The following is a 23,135-nucleotide window of genomic DNA, read 5'->3' as shown; positions in this document are numbered from 1 at the left end:
TCTTTTTGAGAAACAACGAAACTCAGGGTGACTGGGGTCAAGGACTCACGGAGCAATGTCAGTGGAGATGGGAGGAATGAGGTAAACTGGTCACGTGGGCTAAGCCAAGAACCTTGGCCTTTATCTATGTCCATCAGCATGTTTAAAACCTGTGTTTGGGGAATTTCAGGCTTCCGCTGAGATGCACGGTCAGCGTGGCCTTGGATGAAGGGGAGACCAAGCAGGCTGCCCTCTGGTGCCCCCAACAGGCAAATGGGGTACACATATACAGTGGAATATTACTCAGCCATAAAGAGGAATGAAACTGAGTTATTTGTAGTGAGGTGGATGAACCTAGAGACTGTCATACAGAGCGAAGTAAGCCAGAAAGAGAAAAACAAATACCTTATGCTAACTCATATATATGGAATCTGAAAAAATGGTACTGATGAGCCCAGTGACAGGGCAAGAATAAAGATGCAGATGTAGAGAACAGACTTGAAGGCACAGGGTGGGGGGGGAGCAAAGTGGAAGCTGGGGTGAAATAAGAGAGTAGCATTGACCTATATACACTACCAAATGTAAAATAGATAGCTAGTGGAAAGCTGCTGCATAACACAGGGAGATCACCTTGATGATGGGTGATGACTTAGAGGGCTGGGATAGGGAGGGTGGGAGGGAGTCACGGGAGGGAGGGGATATGGGGATATATGTATAAATACAGCTGATTCACTTTGGTATACCTCAAAAACTGGCATAACAGTGTAAAGCAATTATATTACAATAAAGAGCTTAAAAAAAAAAGAGGAGAGAGAGGAGCCCTACTGCTATTTGTTTTATAGGGCTCCTGTACAATGTCCTTAAGCAAAGGTACAACTGCTATTTAAAAAAGAAAAATGAGACATATAAAAATGAAAAATGTGGCAGAGTGGGAGTGGGGGACATTTGCTGAGAGCCAAACATAAAAAATATTATGTGGAAAATAACAATCTTCACTTTGCAGGGCGGGTGGGGGGCGGGGCGTGGCCGATGGGCACTGACCCAGTCACCCCTGGGAGCAGAGCGCAAACCCGTGGCTGGTGAGCTTTCTGACGGTCTCTCGGCTGTTCCTTGCAGCAATTTCTTTATCCTCACCTCTTGCCACTCTGTGTCCTCCTGGTTGTTGTTTACTTACGCAAGTTATCCACATTTATTATAGAAAAATTAGAAATCCAGATAAACAAAAAGATGTAAGAAAATGTAGCTATAACTACCATCTCCTATCCAGTAATAACGACCATTAACACTTTGATACATGGATACAGAAAGATTGAGAGAGGATTTTTTTTGTACAAATATGGAGGCTGGCTTGTTGCACACTGAAATTTAGCACTCTTTACTTATCTATTTTAAAAAATCTGTTGTTTCCACATGGAGAGTCACAACAGACCCTGGAGAGAGGGAAAGCCTTGATTGATTTGGGCTTTGATGGATGAGTAGGAGTTTACGGGGAAAAGGAGGAAGAAAAGTCTGCCAGATGTAGGGGGTAGTGAGAGTAAGTCCCTGGAGGATAAAAGGGCGTGGCTGATTTGGGGAATCTAAAAGCCACCATGTGGGGCAGAAATAACAGAAATGAGGATGGGGCAGAAAAGCGATGACCCTGGAAAGCGAGGAGCCTGAAGAGCCTTGAATGCTAGGTCAAGGAGCATGCCTTGCACGCTGTGGGCACTGGGATCTGTAGAAGTCCAGGACCACACCTGGAAGGAAGAGGCCAGAGCACCTCTGCCCTGAGAGGTGCCTGGCCTCCCTGCATGCCAGCTGTCCTGTCCAGGAGGTGTGCTCAGCCTGCAGGAGGGCCCCAAAGGGAGCCTGGATCTCCTCCCAACCACTACCTTGGGAAGACAAAGGCAAGGCCCATTTCCAGAGTCTCAGCCCAGCTGCAAACCCCCCCGGGGCCTCTGGCTGAGCGGCCAAGACCAATTAGCAGACCGCAGAGAAGGAGCAATCAGGGGAGGGAGCCGAGCGCAGAGAAACATGGGTTCATAATTAGGTGGCCTAATCACCTGTGCAAATTGTGTATTTCTTATGATCAATGTGCTAAACGGCTCAGGTTTAATTAAGTTCTGCTGACTCGTTCTCTTTGAAGACCCGCTGAAGTGTGATTCACAGCTCACACAATTAATGACCTGCGAGGAGCAGCTTGAAAGGGGCGGCAGTTCCCCCGCTCCTTTCCTGGCCCTCTCCCCGCCCTCCCCCCGGCTGCCCTTGAATGGGGCTCCGCACCCCCATCGTCCTCAATGAGCCGGGGCCCAGAACATCCCAGCCCCTCCCCCATGATGAAGAATCATCCCGTGCAATGGGCGCTCCATCCATGAGCTGGTACTTCCAGCTTCCTGTTTAACGAGGTCCCTTCTGGTTCCAAAATTCTACCTGCAGAGTCCTGTGTTTTGCTTTCTCTGTTCCATTCCATTTATGCTGTTCTGCCTTCCCTCACCTGCTTCCTCTCTCTTAGCACCCACTGTAGTCTGTAACCCAAGCATCAGCCTTGCCGGCCCCTCTCCCTCCTTTCCTAGAGCAGCCTCCTCTTGCATTTGGTGGGAAAACTGAGGTGTTGACCTTCATCCTTCCTGAGCCGACCCCTCAGATTCTGCTCTCCCCCATCCTCCCTGCCCTGTGGACCATGGGCAGGTCATTCTGCTCTGAGTCACCACCTGGAGCTCCAGGGCACCGTCCTCTCCACTGGACATCCTCCTCCTCCCCAGGCACCAGCAGAGAGATGTGCGTGGGCCAGTCTTCCCTTCCTCTTACTTTCCCTGTACTTTCAGTTTTCCCAGCACCATCGAAGTCGGCTCTATGCCTGATGGATACTCTCTTTCCTAGAGAAACGTGGCAATTAGAGGAAATTGCAACATAAGGGGAAACTTGAAGTGAAACCCAGAATACAACTTTTTTAAGAACCCAGTTGGAAAAGCTGTAAGGTAGAACTAGCCAACAGAACTGTCTCTAACAATGGAAATATTCTATATCTGTGCTGTCCCACATGGCAGCTCTAGCCTCATGTGGTTATTGACTTATGGCTAGTGTGACTAAGGAACTTCCTTTTTTCTTTTAATAGCCATAGGTAGATAGTGGCTACCATATTGAACAAGGCAAATCTAGGAGCTGAACTTTTAACAAGGTCCAGCCTCAGATCCTAACCTTGTTTCTCCCTAGCTCCAGGTTCAAGTCTCTCTCTCTCCCAAAATGGCTCTTCTGGTTGGGTGTCACATGTTTCAGGGACACCCTCCCCCCCCCCACTCACTGGGAGTGATCTCAGCTTCAGGACCCCTCGCCCTACCACTCCTTTTTGCAGTTCTCCAATTTAGGAACATTCAGTCTCAAAATCATCCCAAGAAAGGCTGTGTGGGGACAATCAGTGTGGACTATTGACACCCTGCCGGCTGGTCCACTTGGGCCTCAGCCTCCATCTCGCCAACCATGTAAATTTTAGACACCCCTTTTTCTTCACAGAAGTCACTACAGCTGTTGGACACACACAAACACCCCATCACCACCATTATCATCTCTCAAGAGTAAACATTTATCCTGAGAATGTACAGTTCAAAGCTAATGAAAATAAATATTTTTCTAACTGGCCCATAACTTGCCAGGCAGCCCCTCCCCATGAAGTCAACAGTCACATTATTCTGCAGAGTAGGGTTCAGATTCTTTCCTCTTCACCTTATCTCCAGATTATGCCCTCCCCGTCCTATAGGAAATTAGGGAAAGCCATATATATCTTAAGAGCTGCTCCCTCAGTTACAGAAATGGAAACTTGAAATAATCATTTCATTAAGGAGTCTATACTTAGCCATGAACCCTTGTTTGTCTAAGTGTCCTTCTGGGGAAAAAGGAGGAGATGGCTTATTTCTATTACAATCTACATTCTGTTTCTAATCCTCTGTTTTCCACATTGTTTACTTTCCTCTATTCCGATTCTGCACCCTATGTTTTCTGTTCAGTATCCTCTATTCCAAAGTTCTATATTCTCAGAAGAATCCCAGATCCACGCTGTCCTTGACCTCAGTTTGCTCATTCAACCTGGAATCTTCCATTCTGTGAAATTTTTTGCAATTTTCTATAGAACTGCACTGTATCACTACGGTCATCTAAAATGCTGACCTCGGGAACGAATAAATGGATGAATGAGATACTGTCAGCATGGCGTGTTCATTTCTGTACTCCTGCAGACAGACCCTCTGTGCCTATTAGATGCTGGGTACACTGAAGACATTCAGTAAGATCTTGGCAATGGAGTAATATATTTGTCATTTCTCTCCACATCAGTTCGGCTGGGTTAGGCTCTCTCCCTTAAATACACCATCAGTTCGGTTGGGTTCGGTTCTATCCCTCAAATAAACCACCAGTTCCAAACACAGAATAAATATCTTTTTTTTTTAATTTAAAAAGTAGAGTGGACTTGAGGAGGAAAAGGGGGATGGATAAGGAGAGAAATCAGATCACATCAGCTGGTTCACAATCCAATCGCTTACTCTAGGGAGTAATCATGTTTGAAACCTCTGGGACTCCCAAGAGGCTTCCAAGAGTCAGAAAAATGAGTAAAAGTACTTTGAGGGGAGAAAAACTGGACTAACAACAATGAGGGGTCATCAAAAGGGACGAGATCAAAGGCAGACTATGAAATGCACTTGTCGATTCTTAGAGATACAGGGGCAATTCAGCCAGGAGAGTTATCCTCAGCAGAACGCTCTCCTCTCTGGCCCTCTCCCTTTTGCCCAGCAAATTGGTCCCCCAGGCAAGCCCAAGGCCATGTCTTTTAAGCCATTCAGCCTCCATCTGAAGAGAGAGAGAATTACAGAGTGCCAGGCTGGATCTGGCCTAGAGATTTGATCATTCAAGCCCTCTTTCATTCCCCATTCTAAGGATGGGGAGACTGAGGCCCAGAGACTAAACAAAACCTGGCCCAAGTAGTAGAGTGGAGCCGGGAACAGAGCTCAGGGCTTCTGACACCCAGCTCAGTGGGTTTTCTACTGTCCAATGACAGCAGGATGGAAAATAAGCACCCACACAAAAATGTTAGTTAACCTCTTCAGCTGCTAAACCGTCACAAGTGAAATCCATTTTTCACTGTGTCTACTCCAGCTCACAGCTTGTGGCAGTTTTACCTCTTTGGGGGAGAAAGAAAGTGGGCTGAATGGGAGTGAGGAGACCTCAGTGAGAGTTTAGATCCACCCCTCCTTTCCAGCTAATCAGGCTCTCTCCCGACCTCTGACATCTGACCTGTGATATCTGACAGTGCATAAGAGTCCAGACAAGTCATTCAGGAAGAACAGCCTGGGGTAAGGGAGGCAAACTAAGCCTGGGTGAGCTTAGCCCCATCCTGCGAGGAGTGTTGAGCTTCTGGAAGCTTCCCTGGAGAGGTGTGGTGAGACCTGGTTTGAGTTTTAAAAGACTTCCCTGGGTGCATGTGAACAGACACTGGGAGGCAGCAAGGGGTCCAATGAGGAGGCTCCCAGAGATGTCCAGAGACCATGAATGACAAGCTTCAAAGCTTAAGGTCACCCTCTTGAAATTCTTAATATTTTACGTTTAAATCTGTGTTTCATAAGTGAAATCTAAGGGGACCACAAAGCCCACACCAGGGGCCTGGAGCCTCAACTCATGCTCAATGCCCCTCTCTCTGCCTCCCTGCTTCCCTGGGATGGGCCCTCAGCCACCTGTTTCCCTGCCCCTACGCAGTGACCCTGCCTCCTCTGTCATATGTGTGTGTTGGGGGGGAGAGGTGGGGCACAGATGTGAGGCGGGTCAAGGTCAGGCACCAAGTTGAAGGGTGGGCCCTGGAGCCCTGAGAGGGTCCACACTCATGCTATTAGTATCCCTGTCCCTAATGGAGCAGGGCCTTAGGTAGCCAATAAAAAACCACCCTGACAGGTCAAGAGAGAGACACTGTGGAAGAAAGGAAAAAGCTTTTTTTCCCCCTTTTCCATTAGGCCCCACCTGTGATGCAGCAGCCCTGAGTGGACAAGAGATTGGACAGGTGGTTGGAAACAGGCTGTCAGGGGCTGACTGCTGTGCTTTTTCTGTAAAGGGCTGGATAGCAATTATTTGAGGTGTTGCGGTCTCTGTTTCAACCACTCAACTCTGCTGCTATAGCACAGAAGCAGCCATTGACAATGCAAAAACCCATGGGTGGAGCTGTGTTCCAATAACACTTTATTTATAAAAGCAGGCAATGGGCCAGATGCAGCCCTCAGGCTGTGGTTTGCCACTCCTCGTTACAGACAAGGGGAATTTGTTTGAAGGCATATGGGCAGCAGAAAGGACAATCAAAGAGCTTATAGAAGGTCATCTTGGCCACACTATCCAGGATGGATGGCAGTGGGGGGTCAGCCTAGGAGTAGGGTTTCTAGGAAAGACAACATTGTAAAACTCAAGCCTAAGGAGCCAGAGGCCAAGCAATGGAAACAGGGGTAGAAGGAGGCAGCACAAAGCTTCACTGAGACCAAGGTCACTAACCCAACGTGGACCTGCTTGCATCCAGAGGAGAGGAAGGGCAAGCGGAGGATCCGAACCACCTTCACCACAGAGCAACTGCAGGAGCTGGAGAAGATCTTCCACTTCACCCACTACCCCGACGTCCACATCCGCAACCAGCTGGCGGCCAGGATCAACCTCCCAGAAGCTCGGGTGCAGGTACAGCCATCCCCATCCTCAGCACCCCCTCAGTGTGCTTGGGGCCATGGGTGAGATCCCATGTATCCTGCACCCTCTGGGGCTGCCCCATCGGAAATTTTCCATTGGCTTTACCCATGAATACAGTTATGTTGGCCAAATATCATTTTCCAGGAAATGAGGCCACCACAGTTATAAGACGGTTTCTCACCATGGGGGATGGACATGGAGGTAGCATTGATATCTGCTTCCACTCCCTCCTTCTCCTTTTGGCTGTAGTTCCAGAACATCACTCACCATGCAGCCTCATTCACAAAACAGGTCTTGACAATCTAGACCAGGGCTCAGCAGACTTTTTCTGTAAGGGACATGATGCTAATTAAGTTACGCTTTGGGGGGCCATAGGGTCACTGCCACAACTTTTCAACTCTGCCCTTGTAGCACAAAAGCAGCAGTAGTTTACAGTATGTAACGAATGAGCGTGTTCCAATAAATCTGTACGGATGAACACTAAAATTTGAATTTTGTATTGTTTGCATGTGTTACCAAATATTATTCTTGTTGAGATTTTTTTCCCAACCATTTAAAATGTGTAAACCATTCTTAGCACAAGGGTTGTACAAAAACAGGTGGGAGGCCACAGTTAGCCCAAGGCTCTAGTTTGCCAACCCCTGACCTAGAACACATGGGCATCACTCTGGAGACAGCACAGAGAGGTGGCAAGGACCCTCCATGGTCAGAGACCTAATCTGTAATCTGTCATTTCTTCCCCTTGAGTGGCTATGGCTTCCTCTGTGTTTAGAGATACAGTAGCCCCTTGTCGCTCACCAGAGGTATGCCCCGCCCTCTTTGCACATCCCCAGCCCTGCAAGAACCCCTCTAGCAAACCTAATTGTTACATGTTGGCACTCTCTCTGAAACAGTTTTCTAAATCACTCTTCATTTTTTTTTTTAACAAACATGATGAGGGAACTATACTCAATATCTTTTTTTTATCATTTTACTTTTAATGAATATACAAAAAAGCAATCTTTGAAAAAAGAACAATATAATTTTTCTATTTTATATTGGAGTATATTCGATCTACAATATTGTGTTAGTTTCAGGTGTACAGCAAACTGATTTAGTTGCACATAAACATATATCTATTCTTTCTACAGATTCCTTTCCTGTATAGGTTATTACAGAGTATTGAGTGGTGTTCCTTGTGCTACACAGTAGGTCCTTGTTGATTATATATTTTATACATAGTTATGTGTATATGTTAATCCCAACCTCCTAATTTATCCCTCCCCACATTCCCCATCCACCTTTCAATATCTTATAATAATCTATAATGGAAGAGAATGTTTTAAAAGAATATATATATGTACATATACATATATGTGTATGTATAACTGAATCACTTTGCTGTACACCTGAAACCAACACAATATTGTAAATCAACTATATTTCAATAAACATTTTTTAAAAACCCAAATATGATGGACTAATTTGAATTCAAAATCTGTGCCAGCATCCATGTCAACATTCCACCCTTCATTTCATCCAAACCTACTTTTCGTCTGGTGAAGGACCACCCTTGTCTGAACTTCTCCCCTTTTTCTTCCCATTTGAAATCAGTCACCAGCTATGTGGGTAGCGTCTGCATCTGATGTAAAGCCCAGAATTCACCAGCTGCCTGAGCAGAATGACTAAGTGCAAACGGCCGTGTGTCACGGACCATCAGGGCACTTGTGAACGCAGGGAACTGCCAACATTCAACCTTTAGATGCTGTGGGGCCCAAAGGGGTTGCAAACCCGTGGCCCGCGGCAGGAAAGAGCCCGCGGATAGGTTTTATTTGATCTGCACGGTATTTTAAATCTCAGAGATTTCACAATAAAAATCAAGATTTCTGCCTTGGAAGTTGGACGAGGCTGCAACGCTGGCCTCACATTTCCACATGGTGACCTTTGGCTAAAGCTGAGAAGCTGCCCCCTTTAGCATCTGGTCACTGCAGACCCCACCACTCCCAGTTACATGGCACCCAGCTGCTTCGCCCCACCCCGCCCCATGAGCCCCCAGCCCTGTAGGCATTGAAGGTTGTGATCCCAGGTCCCCTCTCCCAAGGCAGATCAGATCTAAAGAAATCCTGGGTGCCACGGAACCTTCTCAACTGTAAAGGGCTGGTCCCTTGGAAGGTGCCATCATCATGCAATTTATGGGGAGGAACTGGATGGAGAAAATCCCTTTTGCTTATCTTCATTCCTTCTCGCCTTCATCTCAGATCTGGTTCCAGAATCAGCGAGCCAAGTGGCGGAAGCAGGAGAAGACCTGCAGCCTTGGGGCTTCGAAGCTGCTGAGTGAGGCCGACTTGGCCCCGCCCACAACCCCGGAGATGGCCGTGAGTGGCTGAGGCACGGGGTGAGGGTGGGGGGATTGGTGGGGGGATGGGGACCCTAGGATGGGGACCCTGTACATGTAAGAAGTACAAGGGCAATTCTTTTAGAAAGAAATTGGGCACGGATGCTCGGGAAATATATATACGGGAAGTCGCTGCCTCTGTCCCCTTGTCCTCATCCACTGAGTGACAATCACTGTCCTCTCCCTCCTGCGGGGACTGACTTGTATCACTTGTGCAAAACTTCCCAGTGTATAGAGCAGGATCACAGAGTAAATGGCGGTGCGGGGAGGTGGAGCCCACTGGCTGGGGAGTCAAGCTGCTCAGGTTCCAATCCCAGCTCCGCCTTTAGCAGCATCGTGGCCTGGAAGAGTCACAGTGCCCCTCAGAGACAGTCACAGATTCCATGAGGATGAAATGACCGCTCACCACCTAGGAAGTGCCCCCTAAGGATTAGCTGTCCACTGAGTCAACACGTATTCGGAGTGTGTACCAGATGCTAAACACCGGGGAGGCAGCAGTAGACGGAATAGACAGTCCTATGGTTAATGGTTTGTACAAACCCACAGTGATGCTATGATTTTTTTTTAATTTATCTATTTTTTTGCTAGCGCAGAAACTGAACTCTGAGAAGCATAGTGACTTTTCCAACGCAAACAATTGCTGTAAATGCCAGGATGGGGACCAGTTTTCCTGGCCCCCCTGGACACTCACTTCTTCCCAAGTTGGTCCCCCTACCCACCCCAAGCTCCCCAAGAGTCACAGAGAAAGGTTGGGAAACCAAGGGACAGTCCAGTGTAAAGCTTAAGACTGACTTCTCTCTCCTGGCCTCTCCTTGTGACAGGGCCGCCTGCTGCCGCCCCCTGCACCACTCAGGCTGGCTCCGCCCACAGGGTGCTATCCACCGGCTCAAGGTCAGCTGGCCCCTGCGTGGCTCCCCACCCAGATCGCCCTCCTCCCATGCCACCCATGGGAGACACAGCCTCTCCCGGGCCCTCTCACCATCCAGCAGACCTGCATCCCTACACTTTGCTTTTTTTCCACCTCCGCACCCCAAATGAGGCAGCAACTGTGCCACTTCCACACAGGGACTGGACATCCTCTTCTTAGTGGAGCCGCTCTCCTCTCCAGGTGAAGGCAGGTGGCAGGAAGATGCCCAGGTCTCTAGAGGAATCAATCTCACGATCCAAAGACAATCCACAGCCCAGGAAGACACCCTGAGTGTGTCCCTTGGAAGGTTGCATCAGACTCAGAGGCAAGATGACCAATAAAGGAAGCTCTCATCTCTCCTGGCCAGTGCTGCCCTCCTGCTTCAGACAACAGATGCTGTGTGAAGTCTCAGGATAAGTTCTGGAAGGAGGAGGTCATCCTCTTGCATCTGTGCTTCCTTTAACTTGCTGTGTGACCTCCAGCTGGTCATTCACCCCCTCTGAGCCTCATCTGTAATACAAGGCAGTTGGACAAGATGACTTCTGAGGGCCCTCTGACCCTTACTTGGGTGAGATGAACCCTGGTGAGAACAGAGGCACAGAGGAGGCCAAGGAGAGGTTGCTTGTTCATTCATTTGTAAGACATTTATTAAGCATCTATTGAGTGCATCATAAATGGAACTGGAAATTGGCATGAACAACTGAGGCTTTGCCCCCAGGAGCTCAGTCCCGGTTGGTCAAAGGGATGGTACCAACTTTCCCCTGCTTTCAGAACATATACTCAATGACCTTGCTGGAGGCCTACGTCTAACACATTCTGTTTGGCTTTGATATGAATGTCCTAAAGAGGGAGAGAAATATAGAAACATTTCTTTTAAAATTTAAGCAGAATTTAGTGTCTTTGGTTATTCTGCTGGGTTGGGGAGGGATGTTGTCATTTCTGGTTTGAACGGAGTGTAAGAGAGTAAGCTCTTTTCAGAGTTTAACTTCCAGGATTTGTGCAAGGGGCCCAGTTAGAAGGCCAGCCTCAGTCTGTGCTGAAAAGCCCAAGAAAGATGGGAGACATGGGTGGGGACTGATTTCTTATAAGGAATTGGCTTTGACAGTTATGGAAGCTGAGAAGTCACATGATGACCCAGGAGAGCAGAGGGTATCACCGAAGGCAGGAGGAGATCTTGTCTCAGCTCAAAGACAGGCAGAGAGAGTCAATTCTTCCTTCCTCCACTTTTTTGTTCTCTTCAGGCCTCCAATGGATTGGTGGAGGCTGACCCATGCTGAAGAGGACCATCTTCTTTATTATTTTTTTTACCAATTCCAGGGTTCCTCTTATCCAGAGACACCCTCACAGCCTCACCCATAAGAATGTTAACCAGATAGTTGGGTGCCCTGCCACCCAGTCAGGTTGACACATAAAATTAACCATCCCAGTCCCCATCCCCTTTCCTAGTCTCACACACACTCCATTCCCCAGAATCCTCTAGAAACAGGGTTTGGCCACGCATAAGAGGTTCAGGAAACCAGAATGTCTCAACTCCAGTATGGATGTGAACGTTGATTTGGGGGTTAGGGGGCACTTCTTCCTCTCCAGGGATTCCCCCCCCCCCCCCCAAGAACTATTTTCTTCCCTTTGCCTTTTATCTGTGTGGTAAATGAATCATGTTAGAATTCTTACCAGCTGTCTTGGGCAAGAGACACGTCCCCTCTGTGTATCTGTTCCCTGGACAGCAAGCTTCTTGTCTCTGAGGGTTTCTATATTACATGAGCTAATATATTTTGGCATATGGTAAGCACAAGTATTAAGAAAAAAGTCATTTTCCTAACTCTCCCTTCAACCTCTTTCAACTCTTTTTTTTGTTTGGCTTAAAACATGAATTTATGACTCACAGTTTCATGGGTCAGGATCAACCTCAACATCAACCTCTGATCCTGAGCAGCTCTCCTCATCCTAGACTCTATCCTGAGGATTCCTTTTTTTTTTTCTTTTTTTAATTTATTGTCTGCGTTGGATCTTCGTTGCTGCATGCAGGCATTCTGTAGTTGCACACAGGCTCAATAGCTGTGGCTCGTGGGCTCTAGAGCACAGGCTCAGTAGTTGTGGCGCACGGGCTTAGTTGCTCTGCAGCATGTGGGATCTTCCCGGACCAGGGCTCGAACCCATGTAACCTGCATTAGCAGGCAGATTCTTAACCGCTGCACCACCAGGGAAGTCCCCCAATCACTGTCTTTTCATTGAAATCGCACACCTGTTCTCAGGACTTACAGAGGCTCAAGTTCTTTATGTCTCAGTGCAGAAAGAATTCAATGAGAGACAAAGCGATAGGTAAGAAGTGGATTTATTTAGAGAGATACACATTCCATAGACAGAATGCAATCCTTCTGAAAATGGCCCTGGGAGAAGCATAATCCTCAGGTAGAGTATGGGCCACCTCAGAAGGTGAAAGGCCCAGAAATAGGGGGTGGTTAATTCTTATGGGCTGCGTAATTTCATAGGCTAATGAGTGGAAGGATTATTCCAACTACTTTGGAGAAGGGGCGGGGATTTCCAAGAACTGGGCCACTGCCCACTATTTGGCCTTTTATGGTCAGCCGGCCTTGGAACTCTCTTGGCGCTGGTGGGTGTGTCATTTAGCATCTGCTAATATATTACAATGAACAGAGAAAGAGGCTCAAGGTCTGCTAGAAGTCAAATCTTCCGCCAACCTTGGACCTAGTTGGTTCTCACCAGTTTATGTCATATCCTCAACTGCTGTGTCATTCTTTTAAAGGTTGTGCCCTGCCCCCTCCCTCCTGTTTCAGTATGATCGTATCAATCTAAAATGAACAAGTGCCAGAGTTTTATCTAACTCACTAATTAATGCGGGAACCAGTGAGACTTCGTAACAGTTCAAAGGAGAATTCAAAGAACAGACAGGAGAGCAGAGGCAATCAGGAATGCTGAAATGAATTACAAACAGAGACAGAAAGGGTCAATGGCCATAGGGAAGTAATCAATAGCGTTGCCACCAGACACAATTCATTTGCATTTCTATGGACAAGAATCATTTGCATTAGTACTAGCTTTTTACAATTTTAAGAGTGGAAAATAGCTCACAGACAAGGAAAGGGGCAGAACTTCTGGAAGAGTATTCTAGACAGAACAATCTTTTCATGCCTATTTCAAAGTTTTTCACAATTTTTTCTGACCTAAAAGTTACTTAATCTCTCTGGGGATACCAGGACCTGCCTCAGAAGTTAGCTGTGAGATTATATTAGATGGTATAGCCAAGGGTTTTGTACTTGTAAAACACTATGAAGTTAGGAAATGATTATTTACTGCCTTTCAAACTCCTCTAGAACTCAAGTTTAAAAGTCTACATCTAGAAAATTTTTAGAAATGCAGTAACATTTCTTTAATATTCAGCGACCTTTGATGGTTCAATTTTTTAAAGGGCTGAACAAGCCACAGAAAATGGACAAAGAGCAGAAACAAGCGATTGGAAGGAAAAACATATAAACGGATACTGAACATACAAAACAGTCCCAACCTCAGCCATCATTTAAAAATATAAGTAAAACCGTAAGGAAATACATTTTTTTTAAACTTCCAGGCTGGCAAATACTTCAAAGTGTTGGTAAGGGCTTGATGTAATTCACTCTCATATATAAGGAAGTATGAATTAATAAATTATTTTGGATGATAACTTTATAACTACTAATATTCTGAATGTACATCTCTTTGACTCAGCAATTGTTTTTGCAAGAACTTATCTGATAAATACACATGGATATAAATACTGTCTATAAGAATGTTCACTGAGGCTTTGTGACAGCAAAACCTGGAAACCACCAAAATAAGACACTGGCTGAGATGACTGATTATAGCATATTCATCCAGCTATTAAAAATAATGAGAGAGGCTGGGGGCTTCCTAGGTGGCGCAGTGGTTAAGAATCCTCCTGCCAATGCAGGGGACATAGGTTCGATCCCTGCTCCAGGAAGATCCCACATGCCACGGAGCAGCTAAGTCTGTGTGCCACAAAAAAAAAAAAAAATGAGAGAGGCTGAAATACACCTCATGGGAAACTGTCATTAGACACATCATTAAATGGAAAAGGCACATTTCAGAACAATATCGTGGTCTCATTTGAGTAAGAAAAAGATCAAGATATCCTGATATATAAACACATCATCAAAATGTGATGGTTTCTGGGCTTCCCTGCTGGCGCAGTGGTTAAGAATCCGCCTGCCAATGCAGGGGGCACTAGTTCAATCTGTGGCCTGGGAAGACATCACATGCTGCGAGAGCAACTAAGCCCATGCACCACAACTACTGAGCCTGCGCTCTAGACCGTGCAAGCCACAACTATTGAGCCCACATGCCACAACTACTGAAGCCCATGTGCCTAGAGCCCATGCTCCACAACAAGAGAAACCACTGCAATGAGAAGCCCACACACCACAACAAAGAGTAGCCCCGGGACTTCCTGGGTAGCACAGTGGGTGGGAATCCACCTGCCAATGCAGGGGACACGGGTTCGATCCCTGCCCCAGGAGGATACCACATGCCACAGAGCAACTGAGCCCATGCACCACAACTATTGAGCCTGCGCTCTAGAGCCTGTGAGCCACAACTGTTGAGCCCATGTGCTGCAACTATGGGGGCCCACGCGCCTAGAGCCTGTGTTCTGCAACAAGAGAGCCCACTGCAATGAGAAGCCCGCACACCACAATGAAGAGGGGCCCCCACTCACCGCAACTAGAGAAAGCCCGTGTGCAGCAATGAACACCCAACACAGCCAATAAGATAATAAATAAATAAATAAATTTAAAAAAAAAAAGAAAAAAGAGTAGCCCCCACTCGCCACAACTAGAGAAAGCCTGCACGTAGCAATGAAGACCCAAAAATAATTAATTAAAAAAAATAAATTTAAAAATTAAAAAATAAAAATGTGATGGTTTCTGCATCGTAACAAATCCCACCGAAACTTAGTTGCTTGAAATAATGATGTCTTCAGGTCAGGCTTGACTGGGCTCTCGGTCTGATCAGGGCTGACTTGAGTGACCTCGGCTGGGTTTGCTCATGTGTCGGTGGTCAGCTGGCCGGTCAGTGGCCTATGGGGGATCTCAGGTGGCCTCACTCACCGACAGGCCTGGGTTTGGCAGGCTGTTAGCTGAGGCCACAGGGTGACTGCGCCACGCTAGGCTTCCTAGCAGAGTGGTCACAGGAGTCCAAGAGCACAAAAGCAGAGGGTACAAAGGCTCTTGAGGCTTGGCCTGAGAATTCACTCGTCACTTCTGCTGCATCGCTTAGTCAAAGCAAGTCAGACGGCCAGCCCAGATTCACGGGATGGGAAAACAGAGTCCTCCTCTTGATGGAAAGAGCTGCAAAGTGTGTGGCCATGTTTACCATCCGCCATAACACCCAAATGAATATCGCATCTGGACGTCTTCCTTGAATTCTCCCGGCACCTCCACTTGACTATCTAATGGTCATCTCAAACTTAACACGTCGAAAACCAAACTCTATTCACTCTCCGCCCCAAACCTGCTTCTTCCTCAGCCTTCCTCCTCTCAGCACAGGGCAACAATTTTCTCCTAGTTGCTCACGCTGAGATCCTTCCAGTGATTTTGACGACTCTCTTTTCTTTATAAATATATATATTTTTTAATTGAAGTATAGTTCATTTACAAACTTGCGCTAGTTTCAGGTGTCCAGTAAAGTGATTCAGTTATACACATATTCTTTTTCAGATTCTTTTCATTCTAGGTTATTATGGATATAGTTCCCTGTGCTATACAGTCGGTTCTTATTGTTTTTCTATTTTGCATACAGTAGTGTGTATATGTTAATCCCAAACTCCCCATTTAACTCTCCTCCTCCCTTTCCCCTTTGGTAGCCATAAGGTTGTTTTCCATGTCTGTGAGTCTGTTTTCGATTTGTAAATAAGTTCAATGGTATCATTTTGTTAGATCCCACATATAAGTGATATCATATGATGTTTGTCAGATGACTATCTTTTCTAATCAAGCAGCAAACCCAGCATCCAAATCTACCTCCTAGATGCCAGCCACCATCATCTCCCCACTGTCTCCCTGCGGTCACCTCGCCCCACCTGGGCTCTATTCTTCACTCCACAGCCAGAGAGATGCTTGGAAAATGTGAGTCAGATCATGACTCAAACCCTCAAGTTCTTCCTGTGGCCAACATGGAAGTTCCTGTGGTTCCCATCATTTTCCCGAGCGCTCCCTGCTCCGGCCTCACTGGCCTCCTACCAGCTGCTGCTCCACGGTGCCAAATATAATCCTGCCCCAGGGCCTTTGCACTTCCTGTCGCTGCCTGAAACAACCTTTTCCAGCTATTTGCCTGGCTCACTCCCTCGCTCAATAGTACTCAGGCCGCCACCCTCAGACCATCCTATCTAAGAGAGCACACACGTACACACCTTGTCATTCCCTACCCCTTACCCCATTTTTTAATGTTTGTTATGCTTATCAATACCTGACACATTATGCATTCAGTTATTTATTGTCCATCTCCCAACAGTAGAATGAAAGTTCCATGAGGTCAGGGATCTTACCTGATTGGTACACTGCTGTATTCCCACATCAGTGAACAAAGCAGGGCCTGGCACATAGTAGACGCTCAATATTTGTTACATGTATGGGTGCACACACATCTGTATATGTCTAGAAAGTTCCTAGACAGATACCAAAAAAAATCTGACAGCAATTACTTCCAGAGAGTGGGCTGATGATGTCACATGAAGGAGAGAGGAATGTTTGTTTTCCCTGCTGTCCGGCAATGGTTGAATATTTTTGCCCTAAGTATACAATTTTAGAAATTAAATGTTAACAAATAACAAGATAATAGATGCTTTTTCTCACTTCTCTTGTGCTTTACAACTTGACCTTTTGCTATCAAAGGAAATGCTTTTCTGCCTCTTCTGGTGCTGGAGGGGTCCCCTGTGGGGACAGGGAGTCACCCAACGAGCCACTGCTGAGAATCACAGGAGGGGATGGAGGGCTGGAAAGCAGCCTCTGGGGGCGGGGAGGGCAGACTCCGGGCACAAGGAGACGTGGACTGAGAGCTCTAGCACTAAAAGCGAAAGAGATCAAGTCCATTCACAGAAAAAAACAACACACAGAGCAGGCAGGCCCAGAATCTGAAAAGAGAAGGTGCCAGGCCAAGAGCTCTCAGCTGTGGGGTGGATTTTTAACGTAATCTCAGGGAAATAAATGCAGAAGACCATTAGGCGGAAAAGACCTTTTATGGCAATTAGACCAAGAAGCTGATTTGCTGCCTGGCAGTCTAATAAGAGGGCAATCCGCATAAGAACAGTGGTGATGCCTCGAGCGGAATCCTCTAGTAAATTTCTGCGCAAGATGTTATGGAGGAAACAAGGATGAGGCGCTCAGGGACTGGGTTCTGGCTCATAAGCTCTGGGGTGAGAACTATTATTTAAAGCTACATGGCCCCACCTCATCACTAAGCCTGGACTCCTGAAATGGAAGAGTCAGCTCGAGTAACTGAAGAGTCCGAGTTGGGCTGGAGCTAAAATTCAGTTATGTCTCCACCTCGTTCCCATCTCTCCACTCTGCTTTCCTCTATATCAGCCAGCCTATCAAGTCCGAGGGAAAGATGGTCTCCCTTTCCTACGGTTATCACAAAAGTCCTGGCATTGGGTGCCACTGGCCACACCCAAGGCACAAAGCATCCCTCAATCTGTCTACCCCTAAGGTTGAGGGGAGGGGGTGCAATGTTCTGACAGACCCTAGGGTGCAGCCAGAGGTAAAGTCAGCTCAACCCCAATCATGCGGATTGAGAGCAGAGGAACAGAGGATCCCCTGGAATAACTGGGATACTGCTACCAGAAGAGAGGGAAATAATAAGCCCAAATGTTACCCATTTATACTACATAAAAATGCTTTCAACTACAAGAAATAGAAGACCAAACCAATAGTAGGTTATACAAATGTGAATTTGGATTTCTCATCTAACAAGAAACCCAAAGGTATGGCCAGCATGTCTATGATACACTTGACCTTCCCCCATGGCCACATAGTGGCTGCTTCAGTTCCAGTCATCACATCTGCATTCAAGTTAGGAAGAAGCAAAGAAAGCAGTGTCAGTGATGTCTGTCTCTTCTATCAAGAAAACAAATAGACTCACAGACATAGAGAACAGACTTGCGGTTGCCAAGGGGCATGTGGGGAAGGGATGGACTGGGAGTTTGGGGTTCGTAGAGCCAAACTATTATATATAGAATGGATAAACAACAAGGTCCTACTGTATAGCACAGGGAACTATATTCAATATCTTGGGATAAACCGTAATGGAAAAGAATATTTAAAAATGCATATAGGTGTATAACTAAGTTACTTTGCTGTACAGCAGAAATTAACACAACATTGTAAATCAACTATACTTAAATTAAAAAAAATAGATTAAAAAATAAAAGCCTTCCCAGAAACCCCCCAACAGACGTCCACTTGAGACTCTGTAGCCAAAACTTTGTCACAAAGCCACACCTTAGATGCAAGGGAAGCTGAGAGAGCAAGTATTTAGATTTTCCAAGCATCTACCATGGAGGCTGGCAATGGAGGAGAAGGTTGGAAATGGGTGTCCAATAATCCAAAATGGCTGTGTCTGCCACACAGCAGTGTGGCAGTGATTTCCCAGGGTGACAAGGTCAGAAAGCACAGGGCTGGGTCTTGAACTCAGGCCTCCTGAATCCAGAACCATGGCCCTACACCCTTTGCCATGATCTCTCTAAAAACCACGCTGGGAGTCAAGAACAACCAAATAAATTCTTTGTCTTGTACACAATGGAGGAGAATCATTTAGTTAAAAGATAACAAGCTGAAGATGAAGACAATGAGTGGCAGTGTTGCGGAAATCAAATCGGTCTGTCAAGAAACCAAGCACCACACTCGGAGGGTTGGAGAACTCAGGTTTATTAAGCCAGCAGTCCCAGACGAACTAACACTCTAAAGTCCTGGGGCCCCGAGTTCAGGGTGAGATTTACTTTTATAGGGGTCAGTGCACATGGTTACAGTTAGCATTGGTTGATTGGTTACCTGGTTACTATAGGTTATGGGCAGTTACAGAACGCTGGAGTTGCTATGGGTTACGTGCAGGGGGTTTCCAAACAGAAACTTGCAGGAGCAGGAGCAGAACATTCCATACTTATCAGAACATCTTAAGGTTACAATTGATTGCTAGGCCATCTTGTTCTTATCTCAGCGCAACAAGCAGATTTTACAGAAGAGGAGCAAGCATGAAGTTATTTCTGAGTTAGCTGAGTGCAAACTTCTAATTTTCCTCTTCAGCAGGTCATCTGCCTCCACCCCCTCTCCCCTCCCACGGTGCTGGTCGGACTTAACATCTTCCACAGCAGGTCTCTAGGTGCTCTGTATTCAAAACAAACTTCTGAATGGGAATTCAGGGAGCCTGAGGTCTGGGCCCATCTCCATCACATGCAGCCGTGGCCAATTTGCTCCCAGTCTCTACAATTTAGCTTCCTCATCTCTAAGATAACATTGGTCAAGACAGCTCCTGGGGCCTCTTCCAATTCTGATGGTCTTTTTTCCACAGAAAGTCAGGGTCTGAGCCCAACTCATCACCTGAGTTCCCTGGAGATACTGACTCACTTCCTCTCTGGTCCCCAGGGTCCTAGCCGGAAACTAACTCAGCACTGACCCTTCCTCACCCCCAAAGGTGAAGATCAAGGTTAATGAAAGTGTTTTCCATGAGCCTCAGGCCCTGAAAGGAAAGGTTCCAAATGGAAGCTATTACTAATCTTTCTCTGGGGTCATGGTTAAAATAAAAAGATGCTCCCCCTCGGGGCTGAGTCACTCCAGCTAATTGTTTGGTTCCTGACCAGAATTAAGCGGATTAGCAGAAGGAACTTGCTGCATCACAGAAAAGGACTTTTCCACTTCTTACTACAGAGCCCTGCCCTTTGGTACCATCTAGGGAAGCTGTGACTCTATTGTTGTGCATGTGTATGTCATGGTATGTGTGTGTGTGTGTGTGTGTGTGTGTGTGTGTGTGTGTGTGGTAGAGAAAGACCTCTGACCACAATTTATCTTCACTGTTTCTCCTCCATGTGGGGTATGTTCCAGCGTAAGCAAGCCACTAGTTGACCTTGAGTCTAACAAAGGAATGGTTAGTCTCCAAGATTCAACAAGGTCTCATCCTTCCCAGAATAGAGAGTCCTCTTCTGGGTCCCAGAGACAAGAAGATACAGTCCCTGGCCTCAAGAATAAACAGTCCAGCAGGATGGACAGACACTTAAGCAGAGTATGGGGGGGGGGGGGATTTGAGTTAAATGGAGTCATGTGGGAGCACTGTTTTGAGGGGACTCAATCTGTCCAGTGAAACCAGAGAAGACTTCCAGAGGTGGGGGCATTTTACATGGGTCTTGAAGTAGGAGTAAGGGTTTGAGAGGTAAAGAAGTAGGAGAAAGAACACTTTGGCTGAAGGAATGATTAGATAAATGGGAGCAGAGATGAATTTACTGAAAAGCTATGAAACTTAAGTTTCAAGGTTCCTCCTTTGTACAGGCCCCTTCCAAGATCTTGGACTGAATTTGATATTTGTATATTGCATTCTCTTGCTGTGAAAAAGTCCCCAAAACTGCATAAATCTCAGGCTCCATAAAATCTGTATCTGCCCCTGAATCTAAGGAATGGCACATAAACACAGGAATAAGGATGTCTGGGGCTGCGTTTTTCTTCTGTGCCAAGCTAGATCCCCGAATCTTCCTTGGGGTAATTAGATAGGAGGCACCTACCCAATCCAGGGACCTATTCAGACAGTATCTGAATGCATTCTGTAATTTCAGCATTATTGCACGAAGACAACAAAAGGATGGGCTGCAGATGGTAGAACCCACAGCAACCTGGAAAGAGAACTCAATGAAACTTCCTCTACAGGCTTAGACTCAGCAAACGGTCAAGGGCAGGCTGCGTTTCCTAACAGCGATGTCCAGCTCTTTATACTAAAGCCCTGGTGAGGCTCCTCAAAGCACTGTGATCAAGAAATGCATCCGGTTGTGGTTTTCAGAACCCTGTGTCCCATGCCATGCTCAAACTATGCTATTGCATCTGGGATCTCTAGTCCTCCCTTCCAGACCCTCAAGAGCATGTCTTGATCTTTGTTGGTGTATTGCTTGAAGTTGACGTTGAAGCCTTGAGTTTATACTCATACCAAGAAATTTTTGAAGCTTTCAGATGCTGCAAAGAAGATCGACCCTCTGCTGTCCTTCTTCATGGAGCAGCAGGTTGTGAACAGCTACCTGAGTGTGTCTCTCTAACCCATCACCCTGTGTTCTCAGCCACTGGAGGTCCCTCCCCATCAACATCACCAGAGTGAGCCTTCCAAGAAGACAAGCGTCATTACCTAAGTGCTCACAGAGCCTCTGCTAGCACTGCGTGCTAATGCCTCATTGGCTGAAGAGAGTCACGTGGCCACCCCCCATGTGGGTGGGACTACATAATCGAGGGACTGCTTTATAAGTGTGGTTCAGCAGGGGGTCACCAGCAGTAATTGTCTGCCCCATGGTGTGTGACTCTGAGCATCTTAATTCAAGAAAGGGAATTTCTCCATACTTCATTTTCTTCATCTATAAAGTGAAGGAGCTAAAATCAAGGCTCTTAGCAGTCTTTTCTGCTATCAGCCTTCCTATAATGACAAAATCACGATGGAAACGAACCTTGATGAGTTGTCTGAGACAAAACAAAACTTCATTTTGAATAATATAATACATATAAAAATATTATATATGTATAAGATATATAAGGTTTATTTGAATAAATATAAGATTCACTTCCGATCAAAAAGCCAATCAAGAAAGTTGATGAAGAAAGAGAAGTGGCTTAGCAACAGCCCATGAGAAAAAGGTTTAGGCAATGTATTCAAAATGCGGTTAGTGGAAGTTAGCAGTGTGCTGCAGCCCCAGAATGAGTTAAGGGAGGCTTGGCTGCATGAACAGAAGTATGATGTACAGAATGAAGGAGGTGATATTCCTTCTCTTTAATCCAACAATAGCTGGAGTGATGCATTCTTTTCTCGGTGCTTCTTTTTAAGAGAGAAGGGTAGACAAACTGGACTCTGTTTAGAAGAGATGACCTATAGAAAGATCAGGCTGACCCCATCTAAATCCCCATTAGCTTCTGCCTCACAAAGAGTGAAACAACCCTCCACTGTGTGACTCCTGCCATAAGGCAGCAGGGAGCACACAACACCATCTGTGAATTGTTCTTCCCTCAAAAAAAGAACTTGACTCCAATCATGCTCTAGACTTAACTACCTATTTCAGGAAGTATAGGAGATAGAAGAATAAATTTAATACCAGAAAGAAGCAATCAGTCATATTCAGTATATGGGACAGTCAACAGAACAAATATTGTGTTTCTCCAACAAATCTGTAGCATGGAAAAGATGAGGGAGGAATTGTTATAGAGTAAAAGAAACAGGAGAAAATAAACAAATGCAATATATGAATCTTTTTTGGATCCTGATATTTTTAAATCATAAAATCTCAAATACGATCAAGGAACTCTGAAGATGAGTCATACAGGATATTGAAACTTTCTGTTAATTATGTTAATTGTCAAAATAACATGGTCAGGTTTTTTAATGTCGGAATCTTTCTGTTAGTGATGCATACTAAAATCCTTTGCATGAAAAGACATAATGTTTGGGATTTGCTTCAAACTATTCCAGCAAACAAACACACAAACAAAACAGGGGAGGAGAGAATAGAGAAAACATCACTGGCAAATGTTCACAGTTGTTGAGACTTATTCATGGGAATGGGGGTTCATAAGCTATCCTCTTTAGTTTTGTGCATGCTAGAAAGTTTTCCTAATAAAGACATTCTAACCCAGAAGCCATTCATTTAAAAGGGGGGGAGGTGGTGCGCAGAACAGAAAAAAATGATCTGGAAGGCACAGGAGCACAGATTCCGGAAACCAGGTCTCTTGAGGGTCACATGAAAGAACTGAGATGTTTGAGACACAGATGAGGAATTCCAGGAGATCTCCTGTTTGAAGGGCTTCTCTGGAGGAAGAGGGAAGACTCGCTCTGTGCAAGCATCCCAGAGGGCAGCATCGGGACCCATACAGAAATTATAGGAAGAGAAGTTGAAGGTCAATGTAAAGAATATTGGAACTAGGTTTTCCAAATGTCCCTTCTCCTCTACTTCTCTGA

At 46.0% G+C, this 23,135-nt stretch overlaps 1 protein-coding gene across 1 annotated transcript in view; it reads left to right on the top strand.

Annotated features, from left to right (window-relative positions):
* The window catches only part of ISX (intestine specific homeobox), a 43,178-nt gene that overhangs the window by 7,735 nt on the left and 12,308 nt on the right, over window positions 1–23,135 (top strand). Inside the window, 4 exon segments of the mRNA XM_057743342.1 lie at window positions 6,500–6,651; window positions 8,898–9,014; window positions 9,856–10,044; window positions 10,046–10,142. Of these exon segments, the coding sequence (XP_057599325.1) occupies window positions 6,500–6,651; window positions 8,898–9,014; window positions 9,856–10,044; window positions 10,046–10,142 (555 nt within the window).

Source organism: Hippopotamus amphibius, chromosome 7 (genome assembly GCF_030028045.1).
Source record: "Hippopotamus amphibius kiboko isolate mHipAmp2 chromosome 7, mHipAmp2.hap2, whole genome shotgun sequence".
NCBI classification, from domain to species: domain Eukaryota; kingdom Metazoa; phylum Chordata; class Mammalia; order Artiodactyla; family Hippopotamidae; genus Hippopotamus; species Hippopotamus amphibius.
The sequence above is the reverse complement of the archived record's forward strand: the minus strand, read 5'-3'. Positions and strand labels throughout refer to the sequence as shown.